Genomic DNA, 20,511 nt, shown 5'->3' with positions numbered 1-20,511 from the left:
ATAATCTGACTAGGAAACTCTGAGCACTACCAACATGTCCATTTAATTCAGCGACGCAATTGATGTGAGGTTATAATTCACTCACCAACAATTTTACTGAGTTACAGTTCATATAAGGGAATCTGTCAAATGTAAAATTCACTAGGCCCTAGTCTGTTTTCCCAGTCATGTGAAATCCATAGATACCTTTAGAAAGGTAGGGGCATGGCTCAGAAAACCAGTCAATATCTGGTGTGACCAACATTTGCCTCATGCAGCACAACAGCTCCTTCGAGTTGATCAGGCTGATTGAAGAGGAGTATGACAACATTCCACAATGGCTGTGCGATGTTGCTGGATATTGTCAGGAACTGGAACATGCTTTTGTACTTGTCGAACCACAGCATCCCAAACATGCTCAATGGGTGACATGTCTGAGTATGCAGGCCATGGAAGAACTGGGACACTTTGTGTACAGATCCTTGCGACATGGGGCTGTGCATTATCATGCTGAAACATGGTGGCGGATCAATGGTACGACAATGGGCCTCAGGATCTCATGGTATCTCTGTGCATTCAAATTGCCACCGATTTTTAAAATGCAATTGTGTACGTAGTGTATGTCTGCCCATACATAACCCAACTGCCACCATGGGGCACTCTGTTCACATTGACAAACTGCTGGCCCACACAACGCCATACACGCTATCTGCCCGGTACAGTTGAAACCGGCATTCATCCGTGAAGAGCACACTTCTCCAGTGGCCATCGACGGTGAGCATTTTGCCACTGAAGTACGTTACGACGCCAAACTGCAGTCAGGCCCAAACGCTGGTGATGATGAGCATGCAGATGCGCTTCCCTGAGATTATTTCTTTGGTTGTGCAAACCGTTTCATCAGCTGTCCGTGTGGCTGGTCTCCGATGACCCCCGCAGGTGAAGAAGCCAGATGTGGAGGCCTAGGCTGGCATGGTTACACGTGGTCTGCGGTTGTTATGCCGGTTGAACGTACTGTCAAATTCTCTAAAACTACGGCGGTGGCTTATGGTAGAGAAACTAACATTCCTTCCTCTGGTAACTGGTGGACAATCCTGCAGTCAGCATGCCAATTGCACGCTCCCTAAAAACATAAGGCCACTCTAAAATGTGCAGTTTTGTCACACCAACACAATGCCACAGATGTCTTATTGTCCCCAGCACAAGGTGCACCTGTATAATGATCATGCTGTTTAATCAGCTTCTTGATATGCTACACCTGTCCGGTGGATGGATTGTCTTGGCAAAGGAGAAATGCTAATTTACAGGAATGTGAACAAATTTGAGAAATAAGCTGTGTTTGACATTTCTGGGATCTGTTATTTCAGGACATGGGGACAACACTTTACATGTTGCATCTTGTAATTTTGTTCAGTGTATTTAGACATGAAATTTATGAATAATACTGAATTGCACTCTTATTTCCCTGTAGGCAGGAGAGCAGTACACGAACAGAGAAGTTCTCTCGGTACACAGGGCCCAAGAAAATGGAGGACTTTCTACAACCCTTACACATTTAGCCAGAGCCATAGTCTCAGCCCAGGCCAACCGGTCCCCAGTAGTGTCCTTAGGCTGAGACCGGGAGTCCAAACTGGGATAGAAGGTTCCCTTGATGGTGAGGAGTCTCAGCCTCCCAACAGTCAATCTAACAGATTTTCAAACGTCTCTGTGCCCAGTAAGACTGTCCATTTTCGTACCTACCCTTCTAGTGGCCTAGGTAGCCCAATTGTCCCCAGAACCTGGGGTGCCTCTGGTACCTTTCATTCAGTCTCAAACCCTATGATCCAAAGGAGCCATGTTACCACCAGTAGTTCGCAACGTGCCAGGGACATATTTGGCTCTCCTGCTGTTGAACACACCCCCATCCCAGCCCAACAGGCTGAAAACCCTGTGAGCACGAATGAGAAATACAGAAAGTTTCTGTCTTCCTACCGCTTCAGGGAATCCCAACCCACTTCCAGCACCTCTGAAACCGGAAGATCCATGAATGTCAATACACTCGGAGGGTTCCAAAATCAAGATCCCGAGAAAACATTGGCTCCCATCGTGAGTGACGATGACATACCCTCTGTTGCTATCAGAACTTCAATCAACACAAACACTGCAAAGAGTCAGGGTACTGGCTGGAGAAATAGTCATGGTATACCTAGGGGCATGAGAATGAGTTCTGTCAGTGGGTATCCAGCTGTATACAGAAAGTATAGCTTTGCCCCTAGAATTCGAGTAGCTTCCACTACAACTTCCTCTGCCCCAAGCGATACTCTAGCCCCAAGGACATTCAAATCAGGTCCACGAGAAGCCCAACTTATATCCATAGAAGACGACCTTGTCTCTAACAGCCTGCATGCCTCCAATGTCCAGTCTTCAGAAGTGCAGACTACTACCACTGACATGCCTGGCTCTACCACGAGAGCCGGTAGGCCTTGGTTTGTTAGATATACACCTAGCGAGGATAACAAGGCTAAAATCAGCCATGTTTTCAAGGGATCCCAACCAACCCTACTACAATCTCCCCAGAGTGAGAGTCTAAAACATGTTCAGCCAACCTTTAGTCTGCCCGTCAACAATGTTTTCCATGACAGTTTGACTGCAGGAGAGGCTAAACCTGGTCCAACAAGCTCGGCCCCTTTCAAGCCTGAAGCTATATTCAACAAGTTTCAGTCTGTAATTTACAGAAGGCCCAAAGGTTCCAGGTTCAGACAGAATGAAGGTGTTCTGGGCATAAAGCTCCCAGGTGAAACTAGGCCCTCAGGCAGCAATGCATCTGCCCCTGCTGAAATCCAGCCCACCTCCATTACTTCGACAACAGCCAGTCAGAGCCAAAATTTCCACAGTATAGAAGCTTCTCAAAGCAGTGACTCATTTCACAAAACTGTGAATCATTCTGGTTATGAAGACCCCAAGTCTCACCCACATGACTCTGATAGAAATGAAATGACAAGCAATCCCTTTAGGTTCATATCTGGTAAACTCTCAAAAAGCCAGAATAGCTATGCTTTCATGGGCTTCCAAAAACCTAGAAGCAAAGCAGGATCAACCCAGGACAAGGTCGCTGATCTCGGTGCACAAACAGTGCCTCCCATCAGCAAAGAGCATCCACCCCCAGTTGTGCCCACCTATGCCCCCAGTGTCCACCCAAGCCCTCCCAGAGTCCAAGTTCAACCAGACCTAAGCCCCACTAAACTTGCAGTGCATCGCAAACCCACCAGCAGCATTGTAAAGGGCAAACGTGTCAAGGTGAAGAGCCAAAATAGTATTTCACCTTCGAACGACACCGCCTCCCAACCAGCCAAGCCCCAAACCATGAGGTTCAAGGCTATCCCATTTGCTGATATCCTAGGAAGTGCCTCTTTCAGTGGAATCCAACCATGGGGAAGCTCCAGACCCAGTGTGCAGTCAACATCCAATACCGCAGCGTCAGGCCACGATGGCGGTGCACTGGACAAGGATCAACCAACACCCAGAGGGTTCGGGTCACCCCAAGGCCTTCCCACTCCCACCATTCCCAAGTAACACTGCTCAGAGTGGCAAGGGGGATGTGGGTAGTGTCATAGGGGATGTTCAAAGTGGTAGTAGTTTGGGAGCCATGAGGAAAGAACTTAACTAGTTGAGGATGTCTGCAGGTAATCTTTCCTTGAAGTCAGTCCGGTTTGAATTCATGAAAGATGTGACCTGACCCCATAGCCCTGCTCAAGTATTTATTCAGAACATGGTTGTGCTTGTAAATGTGATAATTTATAATAAATATTCATACTTAGATTTTTCTTGTTCTCTTTAATGCAGACTTGCCATTGGGTTGAAACTTAACAATTCAGCGAAGACTAACAGGATTGCAGCGTGGTTAACCTTTTGTACAGGTGACACCATAAGTGGTGATATTGTTATGTGATGTTAGACTTTCTCTTTGGGAAGAATTTACTTATGTTGAACCAACCATATTCACCAACAACTTTTTAGTCTACTTTATCTGGTTAGCCACATCTGACATTGGTTTAGCGGCTTATAAATATAGGATGTATTAACCAGCAATTACCCACTTCAAGCATTGACATCTCAAGGGCAAAATACAGTAAATTAACAATTAGTGCTAATTTTTTTTTTACATCTCACCCCAAGATGCCCATTATAATCTAATACTAAGTAGTGCACTACATAGGGGAGAAGGGTAGCATTTGGGATGCACACATGGTCCACTGTACATCATTTTAGGGTTGTTTGGGAACAAATTCTTTGGATTTTGTCATGGGGAGTATTAGTTAACGGAAATGGAGGGAGACTTATTGGAATTTTGTTGGTGAAATTATAGTTTACCCATCAGTTGAGTCCCTTGTAAAGGTCCTCTGGCTAAAATCTACTGACAGACTTTCTATCCAGTCTCGGCTTGAGGGTTTGGCATAATGGTCCCTTATTTGACAAAACCACATGGAAAACGTCTCTTTAAAAAAAAAATGATAATGACTGCTCTTTTGGATGTTGTAAATGAGTCTAGTTTTACAAGTCTATCGCAAGAAAGTCTGTAAATGTGGCTTATGTTCACTTGACCTTGCTGCTAGAGAGGGGGGGGGGGGGGGGAATAGGTCAAATGAGATCGAAACAGTAGTTGAAATGCATCTGTCATAAGAACATGTACATTGGAATTAATGTCAAGAGACAATCCCCGAGTTCTAGGTCACATACATATTCAGTCAACCTGATATCCAGATTGTAGTCAGTGCCGTTCTTGACATACACAGTGGAGTAATAGCGTGTCTAGACTTGTGTTGGACATTGATTTCAAGTGCACTTATTCCAAGTACTTAGTTAGCCCACTAGGTGGCGTGTGACTATTTAAAACCAAAGGCATATTTAATTTTTCCAGGTCCCCTTGGTTTCCCCAGTGTAAGAAGTTATGTTAGTGCTTACTTACTACAGGACTCTGTAGAGAAGGGGAACTCAAAAATATGAAACTCTAAAACAAATTCACTGTACATACAAACATTATTGGATTAGTTATAGTCCTACTTAGTTTCTTGTTTTTGTTCTAACTTATTTTTAGTATTACATTGTTATAGATTACTGCATTATTGGGGTTAGAGCTAGCGAGAAAGGCATTTCACTGTACTTGTGGATGTGACTAACTTTGAAACTACACTGAACAAAAATATAAACGCAACATGTGAAGTGCTGGTCCCAGCTGAAATAAAATATCTCTGAAATGTTCCATATTTATAAAAAGCTTATTTCTCTCAATGTGTGCACAAATTTGTTTACATCACGGTTAGTGAGCATTCTATCCTTTGTCAAGATACGCCACACCTGTCAGGTGGATGGACTATCAAGAAGCTGACAGCATGATCATTAGTTAGCCCACTAGGCAAAACAACATTTTGATTCAGAGCAATAAAGAAATTGAATAATTTATCTGAGCAAACCAGAAACCTTTCAATATATACATTCAAACAATACTTTTGTGCAGGACTATGGAAGATGAAGGAACCAATCTATCTTTCCAGACTGTTAGTATTTATCTGATAAATATGTCAGTGTATTATGTGATTGTATTATAAATTGTATTTTAATGTTTAAGTGTTTGAGAACTAAAAGAGATCCAAATAAAATAATTACACAGGTGCACCTTGAGCCGGGGAAAATAACAGGCCACTCTAAAATTTGCAATTTTGTCACAACACAATGCCACATGTGCTCAGGTATATTTCTGTCTGTAATAAACCTCTTTTGTAGGGAAAAACTCATTCTGATTAGCTGGGTCTGGCTCCCCAGTGGGTCGGCCTGGCTTCCAAGTGGGTGGTGGGCCCACCCATGGCTGCGCCCCTGCCCAGTCGTGAAATCCATAGATTAGGGCCTAATGAATTCATTTCAATTGACTGATTTCCTTATGAACTGTAACTCAGCAAAATCGTTGAAACTGTTGCATGTTGCGTTTTATAGTTTTCAGTATAGTTTAGTGGCTTTTTACTGGGAATTTTCTTCAGTCTGAATTAGAGACATATTTCACAAGTACAGGGATGTTGTTGCTTTGGTCCAGCCGCTAGTGATCTAACACAGTTCCATGTGTCCATGCTAAGCTCAAATCCCAGTGCTAACAGTCTAATTTATGGAGGATGACCCTTTACCTTTTCCCAGCGTGCAAGCCTCACTAAAATACCCACTTCGCTTGTCCTCAACTGTTTTTCAGGATCCAGCAGCGGGGGGCCAAGGGAGAAGCTTGGGGGATCTGTCAATCAAGTTGAAGTACATTGTACATTGGATTAATGCTACAACTACCCTACAGCCCACCCACCCCTCCCCTGCAAAACTCGTGGTGTTCCACTTTCCCCTCAGAGTTCAAAGCCATCAAAGCCAAGGTGTTAGACTGACGGCTCTTTCTAAGCTCCCTCTCTCGTAACTCTCTTTCTCACTCTGTGTGTTTGTTTTTGCATATGTATGTATGTGTTTGTTTTTGCATATGTATGTATGTGTGTGTGTGTGTTTTCTCTCTTTAAAACGGTCTTCCCCCTGTCTCCCACTGTGAGGGGAATTCTGTACCATGTGTCTGGTTTTCAGGAAGCTTTCAAGGAAAGTAAAGCATGGAGGCCTCACCGTCATCTTCCCCTCCCTCCCTCTCCCTCCCTTGCTACATGTGGTAGTTTTATGTTTTCTTTCTCTCTCTGAACCAAACACGACAGAGTAACTGAGCTAACAAAGTACGCAACTAAACACATAAACGTTGACATCCACATTCCCATGGAGCATGATTAAGAGGGGGGGATATTAAAGAAATTTTTGTTTGGCTAAGAACACTGAAAGAGTGGGAGGAAGGAGGACAAAGAAAGGGGCTGAAAATACATTAGAAATGGTTGGGTCTGCTGTGGCATTTGCAGATCAAATTACTTCAGATACCAGAAGCATTGGAATCGCTGAGTTTTACTATTTCCATATTAGTCTGTACTGTAGTAATTGTGCTAACGCACTGCAATGTTAACCATCAACATTTTCATAATAAATTACCTTAAGTGCACAACATAGAATGTGATTGATTAAAAAAGGAGAATGTGAAGGAGAGGGTGATTAACCGAAATGTACGAAACTGTACGGTTATTATCAAGTATACTATGAATCTAGAGTTCAGATATTTATAAAAAACTATAAAAACATGATGTTTGTGCTACAGTGTGTTTCTGTGCATCTGGTTCAGGGACTCCTGCTATTTCTGTGTCAAACACGGAGTGAGCTTCCTGTTTGGCCGTGCCAGAGAGGAAGTCATAAAGCAGGAAGACTTCCTGTATTCTTACCAACGTGCCGATGGGTCAGAGCACAGCTACATGCTGCTACATCATATGGGGGTTGGAGCTGATGAATGACAGATCATGGGAAATTAAATGTATTAAAATGCATCCATTCTACGCTTTTATCGTGATAAAAAGCCAATTAATATACTTTTTGATACCACTACACAGGCTTGAAAAAGCCCCCACGTACACATCCAAAAGTCATTCTGGAACATGTTAGCCTTACATTTTTTGTTTCGTCAAATACAATGATGGATTAATATGTACAATGCACAGTATCACATCATCACTTATTTTTTTCAGTTTTCTTTTATAGCCTACTGATGAGTATTACATACTGTATACATTGTAAGCACACACCTGTTGTCTGTGTGTCATGTGTACCCCAAGCCCTACAATGTCTAGTCTGTATGCATGTGTGTGGATCCGCATGCTCCTGTCCGTCACACTAACACATGGCTGAGACCAGTGGAGGCTGCTGAGGGGAGGACGGCGCATAATAATGGCTGGAACGGCTCGAATGGAATGGTCGAACACATGGAAACCATGTGTTTAATGTTTTTGATACCGCTCCATTGATTCCGCTCCAGCCATTTAACACGAGCCCGTCCTCCCCAATTAAGGTGACACCAATCACCTGTGGCGGAGTGTTTGGGTGAGAGGCAAAGGACGCTGCTGTACAGAGGGTGTGTCCTTCTACCTAGTTTTGCAACTAGAGTTCACAGCCACAGATCCACCTGTTGTCTTCTGGCCTTCGAGGAAAGCTGCTCTCTTCCTCTCTCTTTCAGTTTCTGTCACTCCCTCTCTTTCCCTCCCTCATTTCTCTTTACCTGTCGTCCCCCCTCCCTCTCTATCTCTCGTTTCCTCTAGGTTTATGACATGACTGTCTGTGCCCGGTGCCCATCTAAACTCGGTGTCCTCTACCACCTCTCCTTGGCGCCATCCCAGAATATTGGCACTGCCGCGGAGGCAACGGAACATGGCCATTGACTGCGTCTCCATGATGACCAGATGGCGGAAGTTCCCAACTCACTCGATCATTCTCTACCTCTCTCTTTCTGATGTGGAGGCTCCAAGTGCCATATTCTCATCCCTTCTCCATCCATCCATCCATCCATCCATCCATCTCAATGGCCATTCATTCACAGCTTGGCTCTTTGAGAGACTTTACTCTGCTGTCCTGTCCTGTCACATTACAGCAACAACGGTCGCTGTAATGTAAGAGCAGCCCTAACAGAGGGAAGCAGTGTGTTTGTAGTTAGCGGTTAGCTAGCGCTTAGCTCCAGTACAGCTTACTTCTTCACCTAGGACCAAGCCACCGAGCTTTCTGGCTTTTTAGCGTCTCTGTTAACGTCTGTTTAACATTGATTGGGACATGTCCCCCCCTAAGATTTACGCTCCTGTGTCTAAGTTTAGACTACACGGTTCACATGTCAGTCTAACAAGGGTAAACATGCCCTGAGGGAAGCATAGAGGTGAGAGGTTAGGTGAGAGGGAACAAGAGCCAGCTTATAAGAAAAGAGCAATAGGGTCAGGGCCACAGTGAATAGACTACAGATACAGTGTACTTACATGGTTTTCATTGGCCTTCTGGTGAAGCTGTTTCAGCCTCATATTCCCCTAATACATACTGGTGATGATATGTGCCCTTTACTCCCATATTCCATCCTATTCATGGGCAGGGCAGAGAGAGTGAGAGCATCTGCTTCATGTTCATACAGATGCAGGGTGTGTGTTTGTGTGTGTGTGTTGTGTTCTCATTCCTATTCATCCCAATGGGGATTTGGTGCACATATAACCTGGGGTTGAGTTACCAGGCCATCTGGGAGAGACAGACACAGAGAATCCTCACAACATAGACTTCATTAGGCAAAGAAAGACTGAGTGGAAAGAGGGAGAGACATGAAAGATACCGACTTTTCTCGCTAATAATGCCCATTGAAACTAATTTAATTGTGAGTGAGAGAGCCTGAGAGAGAGTGTGACACACACACACACACAGCCTTTCCCAGGCACAAACAAAGCAGTTGGTCATAATTCCAATGAGATGAGTGATAAACCCTGTTGGCATCTTGCCACTACATAGTCACATTGATCTTATCACTGGGGAGAGAGATGACTAATAAAGGCTTTTTGTTTACGGTAACTAATCATTAAACAGTTTTGATTATGGTTGTTAAAGCCTTTATGAGTGTGATTGTGTGTGTTTGTGTGTCTGTGTGTCCGTCACTACAGTACAGTATGCCGGTACCACCGCCTGTCTTTATAACTGTCTGTGCCCGTCACTTTGCCTTGTTTCTCTTTGTCTCAATCTGTCCCTCCGCACAGACATCTAGACAACTCTTATTTTTATGAGATCATTACCTTTAATCAAAGGACAACTCCTAGATCTTTTTTTGTTGTTTTTTCTTCTCAAGCAACAAAAGTGAAATTGTCACATCACAGTCAAAGAGCATCAGAATTTCCCATTTAGAATTGTAGATAGGAAAAATTTGTATTTTCCCATAATCTAGAACACCCTATCGTCATGGAGAACAGCAACTAAGCTTAACACCCCCAACCCCTGAATTCTCCCAAATAAAGTTCATTATACATGATCACCATTCATTAATTTCATTTTAAAAAGAAACAAATCAATTTGGAAATGGCCCATATGGCATCGAGATGAGTCAGAAACATTCATTCTAGTGTCAAAATTGACTGCAAGGTGTAAATAGGATAATTTTGGTCATAAAGTCAGTCTGGTCTAAAACGGAGTTTGGAACGTCCATGCGTCACACCAGGTAAATGAAGGTTGGGTTTTGATTTGATGGTGTCCATTTGCCCACTAACATGGTTGTGAACAGCTGCGGTGATTGCTCTCTATCCAATAGCATAGACAGTGAAAGTGAGACAGACCTGCTCTCTATCCAATAGCATACATAGTGAGACAAACCTGCCCAGCACCTCACACATTTGTTTACTTGAGAAATACTGCACCAAACACCTTAGTTAGATGTAAAATTGCATGACTAAAACATCCTCGGCAAAACATCAAAACTAATTACAGATTTCTTGAGTTATGTTAAATTGATTTTGAGGAAGTGAAATAGGCTTCCCGTCTAGTGTCTCACGGGGGCAAACATCATTAACCAAACGCGGAATCGATCAGGAAACCTTGTTTTTCTAGTGAGCAACAGAAAAACACAGGTGTCAATCGGTATGTTCAGTAGCTCTTTAAAGTGATAGTTCACTCCAAAGTTAAAGTTTGTTATATATATTGATGCTTTCAGACCTCAACAGTGACTGGGTTCATGACCATTGTCCACTTTTGAGGCCAGAAAGCATCAGACTTAACTTTGATTTCAGAGTGAACTCTCTGGCTTCAGTTTGGAAGATTGTGGAGTCATTATATAACAAAAGAAAACATTTCCCCAAAACTTTTGGAAACATTGACACTATTTACTGTTTGTGTTTTAATGTGTAAGTGTGTGCTCGTATCACTGCCTTGTTGTGCCTTGCAGTGAACCGTCATTAGAAACAAACCCGGCACAGTGAGGTTGGAAACCAACTACTTTCCTAATCTCACCTCTGCATTAGAAACCATTATGGCCAATTGCCCTGACCACAGATCCTAATCTGGTAGCAATAAAGCTGCTTTGTTATGCTACGAGTCCCGACAGTCATGTGACAAGAGTGAGGACGAAGTGCACGAGGCAGACACCTTGGACTGACCGTCGGAATATACATACGTGCTGGTAGTGAAACGTTGGACAGAGAAATGTGGTTCTCTTTGAAGGGTGTTTTCTCTTTCAGTGACGGCTCATATTGGCAACTTATGGTAAGTATTGTTCATGAAGTAATTTCAGAAGTGCTTCCTCTCACCCCTTTCTTTCATACGTGTCCCAGAGGCAAACTAAGGAGGCAAGATGTCTCTCAAACATCCAAGACAGTTTTTTTTTTGCAAAATCAAGGCAAGGTTATAATAGCATTTAACATACAAGAAAATAAAAAAAAAGGTCTGAACTTGTAGCTAGCTATTTAATATATTGTCAAAGAGTCAAAAGGTATTTTTGTTTTGGCACTGATAGGGCCATCCATAGATGAGGTCCTCAATGGAGTCCTCCACGGGGCCAAAACAGCCAGCATGAACCCAGTACTGTGACGACCCTCCCACTCTGTCTGCCATATTCTCTCTGTGCTCTTGTCTCCTTATTAGGATGCCGGTGGGCGGAGTTGGGAGGGTCGTCAGCTACATGGGAAACACCTGGGCCCGGGTGTGTCCCAGGATAAATAGACCTCTTCCACAATCATTGGGGAGACTCTCTCTATGCAGACACCTTCATAGATTCTGTTGTGGTATTTTTGTGGCCTTTTGGTTGTTTGCTTTAGCACCTTTCAACACCCCACATTATCACATTTATGCAAGCAAAACACTCACTTACACTACTGATTACTGATTACACACACCATTGTTAATTGCATTTAGGTTACCTTAGTTAATAAATATATTTTGTTATTCCTTATCTCCATGTTGTCTCCCTTTTGTTACGGGCTTTGACCCGGTTAGTGACGATACAAACACGAAGGCAGGGGCCATTGGTCAAGTCATTACATGGGTCACTACATCCTTGAACATCATTGAACCATCAATAAGGGCAGGGTTCCTTAAGTTTACACAATATTGCACAGCCACAAATAGAGAAATAAGAGGAAAATAGACTATATATATTTTGCCTTCATAGCGCTAAAGGGAAAGAAAGGGACAGACATATAGACAGACAGGCAGACAGATAGACATACATACAGGCAGGCACTTTAGTGCTAATGCATAGCAGAGAGAGTATAAAGTAAGAGCCAAAGAGAGAGAGAGAAAGACGGCAACTGAGAAACATAAAGGAGGATGGTGGCCCTATCTATGCCTCAGAACCGAATACTTTGCTAACTAGGCAAAAGTTAGCATGTTGCCCACAGCTAGCGAGGCACGCCATGTTATCAAAGCCAGACGTTAGGTAAGCCAACATTAGCAAGGGCTATTGTTAGCACCTCTTTTATCCCTATGGACTAGCGTGACAAAATGTCCCAGATTTACTGGGACAGTCCCAAATTTCCTGGGACAGTTCCCGATTAGCCCTCAGAAAGAAAAAAATAACTTTGGAAGTTAAATTGAGGCTGATATTTCAATAATCAAATGCTGTATCCAATCAGATTTGCATGTAAAAAATGTCTGTCCCTGTACCAAACTCGTTTGCTCCCGTTGCATTGCCGCTGACCTTTTGAGACCTTATACCAACGTTTGAACAGTGGCACATTGTAACCCCTGCATGAACAACCATGCCCATGGCCAGAAAGTGTTGCATGAAACAGTATAGCCTACCAAACGTGGGTGATTCTAAAATTACAACACTGAACAAAAATGGAAAACCAGTCAGTATCTGGTGTGATCAACATTTGCCTCATGGAACACGACACATCTCCTTCGCATAGAGTTGATCAGGCTGTTGATTTTGGCCGGTGGAATGTTGCCCCACTCCTCTTCAATGGCTGTGTAAAGTAGTCTGGACTACACGTTTATCCAGAGCATCCCAAACATGCTCAATGGGTGACGTGTGGTGAGTATACAGGCCAAGAAGAACTGGTACATTTTCAGCTTCCAGGAATTGTTTACAGATCCCTGAGGCCGTTCATTATCATGCTGAAAACATGAGGACATGGAGGCGGATGAATTGTACGACAACGGGCCTCAGGATCTCATCACGGTATCTCTGTGCATTCAAATTGCCATCGATAAAATGCAAACGTGTTCGTTGTCTGTAGCTTATGCCTGTCCGTACCATAACCCCACCACCACCATTGGGGCACTCTGTTCACAACATGGACATCAGCAAACCGCTGGATGCCATACACACTGTCTGCCATCTGCCTGGTACAGTTGAAACCGGGATTCATCAGTGAAGAGCACACTTCTCCAGAGTGTCAGTGACCATAGAAAGTGAACAGTTGCCCATTGAAGTCGTTTACGACGCCAAACTGCAGTCAGGTCAAGGCCCTGGTGAGGACGACGAGCACGCAGATGAGCTTCCCTGAGACGTTTGTGAGGAAATTGTTCTGCTGTGCAAACTCAGTTTCATCAGCTGTCCGGGTGGCTGGTCTCAGACGATCCCGCAGGTGACAAAGCCGGATGTGGAGGTCCTGGGCTGGTGTGGTTACACATAGTCTGCAGTTATGAAGCTGGTTCGACATACTACCAAATTCTCTAAAACAGCGTTAGAGGCGGCTTATGGTAGAAGAATCAACATTAATTTCTCTGGCAACAGCCCTGGTGGACATTCCTGCAGTCAGCATGCCAATTGCACAAAACTTGAAACATCTGTGGCATTTTCTTGTGTGACAAAACTGCACATTTTAGAGTAGCCTTTTATTGTTCCCAGTACAATGTGCACCTATGTAATGATCATGCTGTTTAATCAGCTTCTTGATATGCCACACTTGTCAGGTGGATGGATTATCTTGGCAAAGGAGAAATGCTCACTAACAGGGATGTAAACAAATCTGTGCACACAATTTTAGAGATGTATTTATAGATGTTTTATTGAACCTTTATTTAACTAGGCAAGTCAGTTAAGAACAAATTCTTATTTACAATGACGGCCTCCCCAGCCAAACCCGGACAACGCTGGGCCAATTGTGCGCCGCCCTACGGGACTCCCAATCACGGCCGGTTGTGACACAGCCTGGAATCAAACCAGGATCTGTAGTGAGATGCAGTGCCTTAGCCCACTGCACCACTCGGGAGCTAAAGAATAAGCTTTTTGTGTGTATGGAACATTTCTGGTATCTTTTATTTCAGCTCATGAAATATGGGTCCAACACTTTACATGTTGCGTTTATATTTTGTTCAGTATAGATAGGCTAAGATTACGGAAATTGTGGAGTAATCTATTTCTGTCTTATAATTAATACATGTATTTGAAAGAACTATGTATAGTTAAATATAGTTCCATACAATTGTTTTTTATAGTTGTCTTTCCCGGCAACAAGTGCCAAGTGTCTCTCTGTGCATTAAATACATATTGACCAGAGCATATTGTGTAGTATGTGAGCATGTTGATATGTGATATAGAATAACTCTGCATTATTGGATGAGAGGTGTGGGCAGAGAGAGATAGAGATATTGAAAGAGAGGGAGAGAAACATCTGTCAGCTACATTGAAGCGGTGAGCATAAAGTCAATAGAAGCTATGCCGCTAACATCTCTCACAGTAACACAGTCAGGCCAGCTAATTGCTATTATTATTATCATCATCATCATTATTATTCAGAATATATACCAGTACCAGTGCTCTCTTCTTTGTCCGTTACATCTGGTTGCCACAACATATTCTACTTCAAAAGGAGCACAAAAACTGAAGCTTCTTCAGTTCCTTAGTCAATGCTAAGTTCTTTGTAAAATGGCTACAATCAAAAAAATTAGGCACTTTTGAAAAGATATATACTTCTATATATTTCCTTATAATACTATGTATATTCAGCAATCATTAGATGAAATCCTGCTTTTTGATTGGTTAATTGTGTTTTCATTTAGGTTGATGATCGAAAAATATCATTGGCTCCCGGTCCGCAGTCAGTCTTTATTCTTCTCTCTTATTGGCTGAGAGTCCTCCCTTCACGGGCTATCATCGGCACGCATCCCCATTGGAATCACAACCAATAAACTGAAAGCAACAAAATAAAGGTTTTCCATCAGTCTTTCCAAAGTGCTTCAGGGGCGTGACCATTCCAACTCCTCTCTCTTCCCATTGGTTGTCACAAAAGGATGAGGAGCTAGGGATCTCCAAGTCTCCTGTAATTTCCCCCCATAATTCCAAGGCCAGGGCATAGACATCAGCATTCTGGAAGCAGAGGAAATGGCTGGGTTAGAAGAACAGTAAACAACAGAATATGATATGAAGATGAACTAAATATTATGACATTCATCTACTGACTACCACACCTTATCACCAACATTGTTTGCAAATCTACAATAAAATATCTATGTCTGTTTATCCACAGGGGAATATTGTGTTCTTAAATGAAATATATACGGTGAAGTTCAACAGAGGGATGGAATGGAGGAGTGTGAGACCGCCCAAGAGAGAGAAATACAGAGAGAGAACGAGAGAGAAATGTGGAGAGAGAGAGAGAAATACGGAGAGAGAGAGGTTGGACAAGAGAGAGAAATACAGAGAGAGAGAGAAATACGGAGAGAGAGAAATACGGAGAGGTTGGACAAGAGAGAGAGAAATATGGAAAGAGAGAGAAATACAGAGAGAGAGAGAGAAATACGGAGAGAGAAATATGGAGAGAGGTTGGACAAAAGAGAGAGAAATACGGAGAGAGAGAGAGACAGAGAGAAATACGGAGAGAGAGACAGAGAGAGACAGAGAGAGAAATATGGAGAGAGAGAGAAATACAGAGAGAGAAATATGGAGAGGTTGGACAAAAGAGAGAGAAATACGGAGAGAGAGAGAGAGACAGAGAGAGAGAGACAGAGAGAGAAATATGGAGAGAGAGAAATACAGAGAGAGAGAGAGAGGTTGGACAAGAGAGAGAGAGAATGTGTGTGTGTGTGTGTGTGTGTACATGTATTGTTTTAGGGCAATATAGTCTTTTCCCCATCTTATTACAAAACTAAAGCAAGTACGTCACTAAGAAAAGGTCATCATTATTTCAATAACATGGAACCATTGAGAGCTCCACATTCACACACACACACACACACACACACACACACACACACACACACACACACACACACACACACACACACACACACACACACACACACACACACACACACACACACACACACACACACACACACACACACACACACATAACACTGGCTTTGTTATGGAACCTATTGTACGATTGATAATGCCTTCGAGGGTCGTACTGACGGAGGATATTTAGGCTACGGAAAGGAAAAGGACTGAAAATGCACACCATAACACGACTCTCACACGTCTTCCTCTCCATTGGTCGATTATCCCTTTATTAGGGGTAGCTAACAGTCACATGTGACAAGTATGTACTGTAGGTCTACAATAATCATCATGTTTTTAACATCGTCATTAAAGGGCAGTTTAAAATAGGAGGAAAGTTTGCTGGGGGCCGGCCACATGGCGGATACATCAAATAAACACAGTGATGAATGGTGACTGATTGAGAGAAAGGACTCCCTTGTTCCCTGAAATTTCCCAGGCCTGCTCTCTAACTGTTAATGAAAAAAGTGTCTCGTCTATATTTCTGGTGCCTCCCCCTCCTCATTCTTCTTATTCTTCCTGGTGCAGTGCTATATTTAGCGTCCCGACACAGCAGCCAGTGCAGCTCAGCCTGAGAGAGCCGCACCAACAATCAGCCCAACGGACCCAGGGAGACAGGGAATGCATTGGCACGCACACAAACACACACATATTGGTGTGGGCACACACACCCACGCATTGGCACGCCAACACACACACGCGTCTAGACACAGAGTGTCTGAGGAGACAGTGACTGGGATTTACAGAGGATTACATGGATGGCACATTAGACCAGACTATAATAAACAGTACCAATCCATTCTGCTAGTAGATGCATCCTCTTCTGTTCTAGATCTAAATGTGAAAACAAACACACACACACCCACCCACCCACCCACACCCACCCACCCCCACACCCACCCACCCACCCACCCACCCACACACACACACACACCCCACACACACACACTAACCACTGACATCGGTGCAGTCATATGCAACCAGACCAGACAGGAAGCGTTTCCTTTCTACTGTAATCAGATCTCTCTCTCTCTCTCTCCTTCCCGCTCTCTGCTTGTCTATCGATCTCATTCATTTCCTTGAGTTGTCTTTCCGTTCTGAGATCTAATCGATGTGATGATGCCTGCGGGAGTCTGCGGGAGTCTGTGTGAGTGTGACTGTCCCTCTCTGCAGGCTCCTTAACTCTTAAGGCCAGATGGGGCTACGACCTGCCTCTGCCACTGACTGGCCAATAAACTGTTCCCTCTCTATTTCAGTCCTCCTGTCTGTCTATGTGTCTGTCTGGGGCAGTGATGACTCACTTGTTGGAGCAGTCATTGTGGTGCGTGTGTGTTTTGGTGGGTGTCTGCGTGTGTTCGTCTGCCTGTCTGGGGCTGTCAATGTCCTTTTCTGTCACGGCTCACTTTAGCGATTCATTAAGGATAAGACACCCTGTTTCCTGTGCCTTTAAGTAGATTGATTTGAGTGTGTTTGTGTGTCACCCTTGCATCTGTCAGTCTGCGAGTCAGTGTCCGTGACCGCTCACTTAATACAAGTTGTTTATTAAGATGCAATGCCTTGTTCTGTGTGTCACACACCGGTATGTGGATCCCTCTAGTGTCTTGTCTATCTGCGTCAGTTGTCTTGTCTATCTGCGTCAGTTGTCTTGTCTATCTGTGTCAGTTGTCTTGTCTATCTGCGTCAGTTGTCTTGTCTATCTGCGTCAGTTGTTTGTCTGTGATGGGGTCACTGTACTTAGTAGTCTGACACTGGCTGAAACGGGGAGCCCATAGCGCACACTCACTCACTCGCGCGCACGCACGCACGCACGCACGCACGCACGCACACACACACACACACACACACACACACACACACACACACACACACACACACACACACACACACACACACACACACACACACACTCACCCCTCTGACCCACTGCCAATTACTTCACGGCTGTCAAGTTATATAACGTTCGTTTAGGCAGGTGTGTGAATGTGAGTATGTATGAGTGTATGCATATCTTCTTAGGGATTTGAACCTGTGCAATGTGCGTACTAAAACACACAATGTCGCAGCCACAGTACACATGCACACACAAGGTGGGGGGGGGGGGGGGAATCACCATAGGAAGGTCTCTGCCAAGCAAAGAGAGTGTCTTATGAAAGCCAGTAGGGAAGAGGGGACCAGTGCAAAGAGCAGAGAGAGAGATATATAGCGAGTGAGAAATGCAGTCTCTCTGTGTGTGTGTGTGTGTGTGTGTGTGAGAGAGACAGCTGGGAGATGTATGTGCTGTGCTGTGCTGTGCTGAGGATCAGGTAAGGCCTGCAGTATGCAGTAAAAGCTATGGGTGGGTGTGGCTGTGTACCAATACCGATGGAGGATAGGGACTTGTTGCTTTGGCATTTGTTTGATGGGGAATGGGAAGGAGAAAGCATGTGGGTGTGTGACTGTGTTTGTGTGTGTGCGCGTCCTGATCTGTTTAAGGACGTCCTGTCCCTGGCTACAGAATGGGAGAGGGGGAAGCCAACAAGAGCAAAGGGTAGTGGGTAAAACAGCGCATGTCCTTTCTCATTCTACTGTATAACAACTCCATTCGGGATATGAAGTAGCAGCCTACCTGTCGGCTCTTGATCATTGTAGCCTCTCCTTCTCCTTCCATCATTTTAATTGCATCCTCCATTGATTAGATAACACTCACCACGCTCCACTCTCGTGAAAAGCAAGAGCAGCAGCATAAATGATCAAATGTCTCTCTCTCTCCCTTCTGCAGCAGTCGCGTTCTGATCTGTATGGGCCCTTCCCGGACAAGTCAGTTAAAACTGCACATACGACTCATGACATTATTTAGAATTGTGGATGTGACAACCTCTAATGCCCACCTTACACATTAGATAACTGTGTTGTAGGGCTGACGTTTAAGGCTGAAGTATGCCCTATCTATGACCTGTGTTCCACAGTTTGGACATCAAGCCTCGCTCTGCCTCTCCCTCTCTTCCACTTTTCTGCCAAAGTATTCGTAGAAGGCTGCAGAATAAATAGTGTTCAGGTCAGAGAGGTGATTTACTAACATAAAGACAGGCAAGGCAGCATGGGGCTCCATCCAGCCTTAGAGTCTTGACGCATTCGGCGGCCGGCGCCCTTTTGAAGGCCCTCAGATCAATTTAAAATATATTATTATTATTATTATAATATATACAGTACCAGTCAAAAATGTGGACACACCTACTCACACAAGGGTTTTTCTTTATTTTTACTATTTTCTACATTGTAGAATAATAGTGAAAACGTCAAAACTATGAAATAACACATATGGAATCATGTAGTAGCTAAAAAAGTATTAAACAAATCCAAATATATTTTAGATTCTTCAAAGTAGCCACCCTTTGCCTTGATGACAGCTATGCACACTCTTGGCATTCTCTCAACCAGCTTCATGAGGAATGCTTTTCCAACTGTCTTGAAGGAGTTCCCACATAATGCTGAGCACTTGTTGGCTGCTTTTCCTTCACTCTGCAGTCCAACTCTGTCACGTTCCTGACCTGTTTTCTGTTGTTTGGTATGTGTTTATTGGTCAGGGCGTGAGTTTTGGGTGGGCAGTCTATGTTTTCTGTTTCTATGTTGGTTTTGGGTTGCCTGGTATGGCTCTCAATTAGAGGCAGGTGTTTGACGTTTCCTCTGATTGAGAGTCATATTAAGGTAGGTTGTTCTCACTGTTTGTTTGTGGGTGATTGTCGTCCGTGTCTGTGTCTGCGCACCACACGGGACTGTAGCGTTTGTTCGTTCGTTTGTTATAGTCTGTACCTGTTCCTACGTGCTTCGTGTTTATGTAAGTTTTCATGGTTTAGGTCTGTCTACATCGGTTTTGTTATTTTGTAATTTTCCAAGTGTTTTTCGTGTTTGTCTTAGTCTTTCAAATAAATCATTATGTATTCACAACCCGCTGCATTTTGGTCCTCCGATCCTTCTCTCCTCTCCTCGTCTGAGGAGGAGGAAGATCTAGACACCCGTTACAGAATCACCCACCAAACCCGGATCAAGCAGCGGGTTAACGGACAGCGCACGAAGCAGGATTTCTGGTCTTGGGAGGAGATCATAGAAGGAAAAGGACCATGGGCTAAAGTTGAAGTGAATCGCCGCCCATGGGAACAGCTGGAGGCAGCTCGGAGAGCGGAGGAAACCGGAGAGAGGAACCGGCGTTATGAGGGGACGCGTCTAGCACGGAAGCCCGAAAAGCCCGCAAGTACAACCCAAAAATTTCTTGGGGGGGGGCTAAGAGGTAGTGGGTCTAGGGCAGGTAGGAGACCTGCGCCCACTTCCCAGGCTAACCGTGGAGAGCGGGAGTACGGGCAGACACCGTGTTACGCAGTAGAGCGCACGGTGTCTCCTGTACGTGTGCATAGCCCGGTGCGGGTTATTCCACCTCCCCGCACTGGTAGGGCTAGATTGAGCATTGAGCC

At 44.1% G+C, this 20,511-nt stretch overlaps 1 protein-coding gene across 1 annotated transcript in view; it reads right to left on the bottom strand.

The window, feature by feature from the left end:
- Positions 1-14,071: 14,071 nt before the first annotated feature.
- Positions 14,072-20,511, bottom strand: part of si:ch73-335l21.1 (insulin receptor substrate 1-B) — a 73,789-nt gene continuing 67,349 nt past the window's right edge. Inside the window, exon 4 of the mRNA XM_038975827.1 lies at positions 14,072-15,154. Within this exon, the coding sequence (XP_038831755.1) occupies positions 15,147-15,154 (8 nt within the window). The 3' untranslated portion in view covers positions 14,072-15,146. The remainder of the gene's footprint in view (positions 15,155-20,511) is intronic.

Source organism: Salvelinus namaycush, chromosome 36 (assembly GCF_016432855.1).
Source record: "Salvelinus namaycush isolate Seneca chromosome 36, SaNama_1.0, whole genome shotgun sequence".
Taxonomy (NCBI): Eukaryota; Metazoa; Chordata; class Actinopteri; order Salmoniformes; family Salmonidae; genus Salvelinus; species Salvelinus namaycush.
Note: the sequence above shows the minus strand (reverse complement) of the source record. Positions and strands in the feature narration are given on the sequence as shown.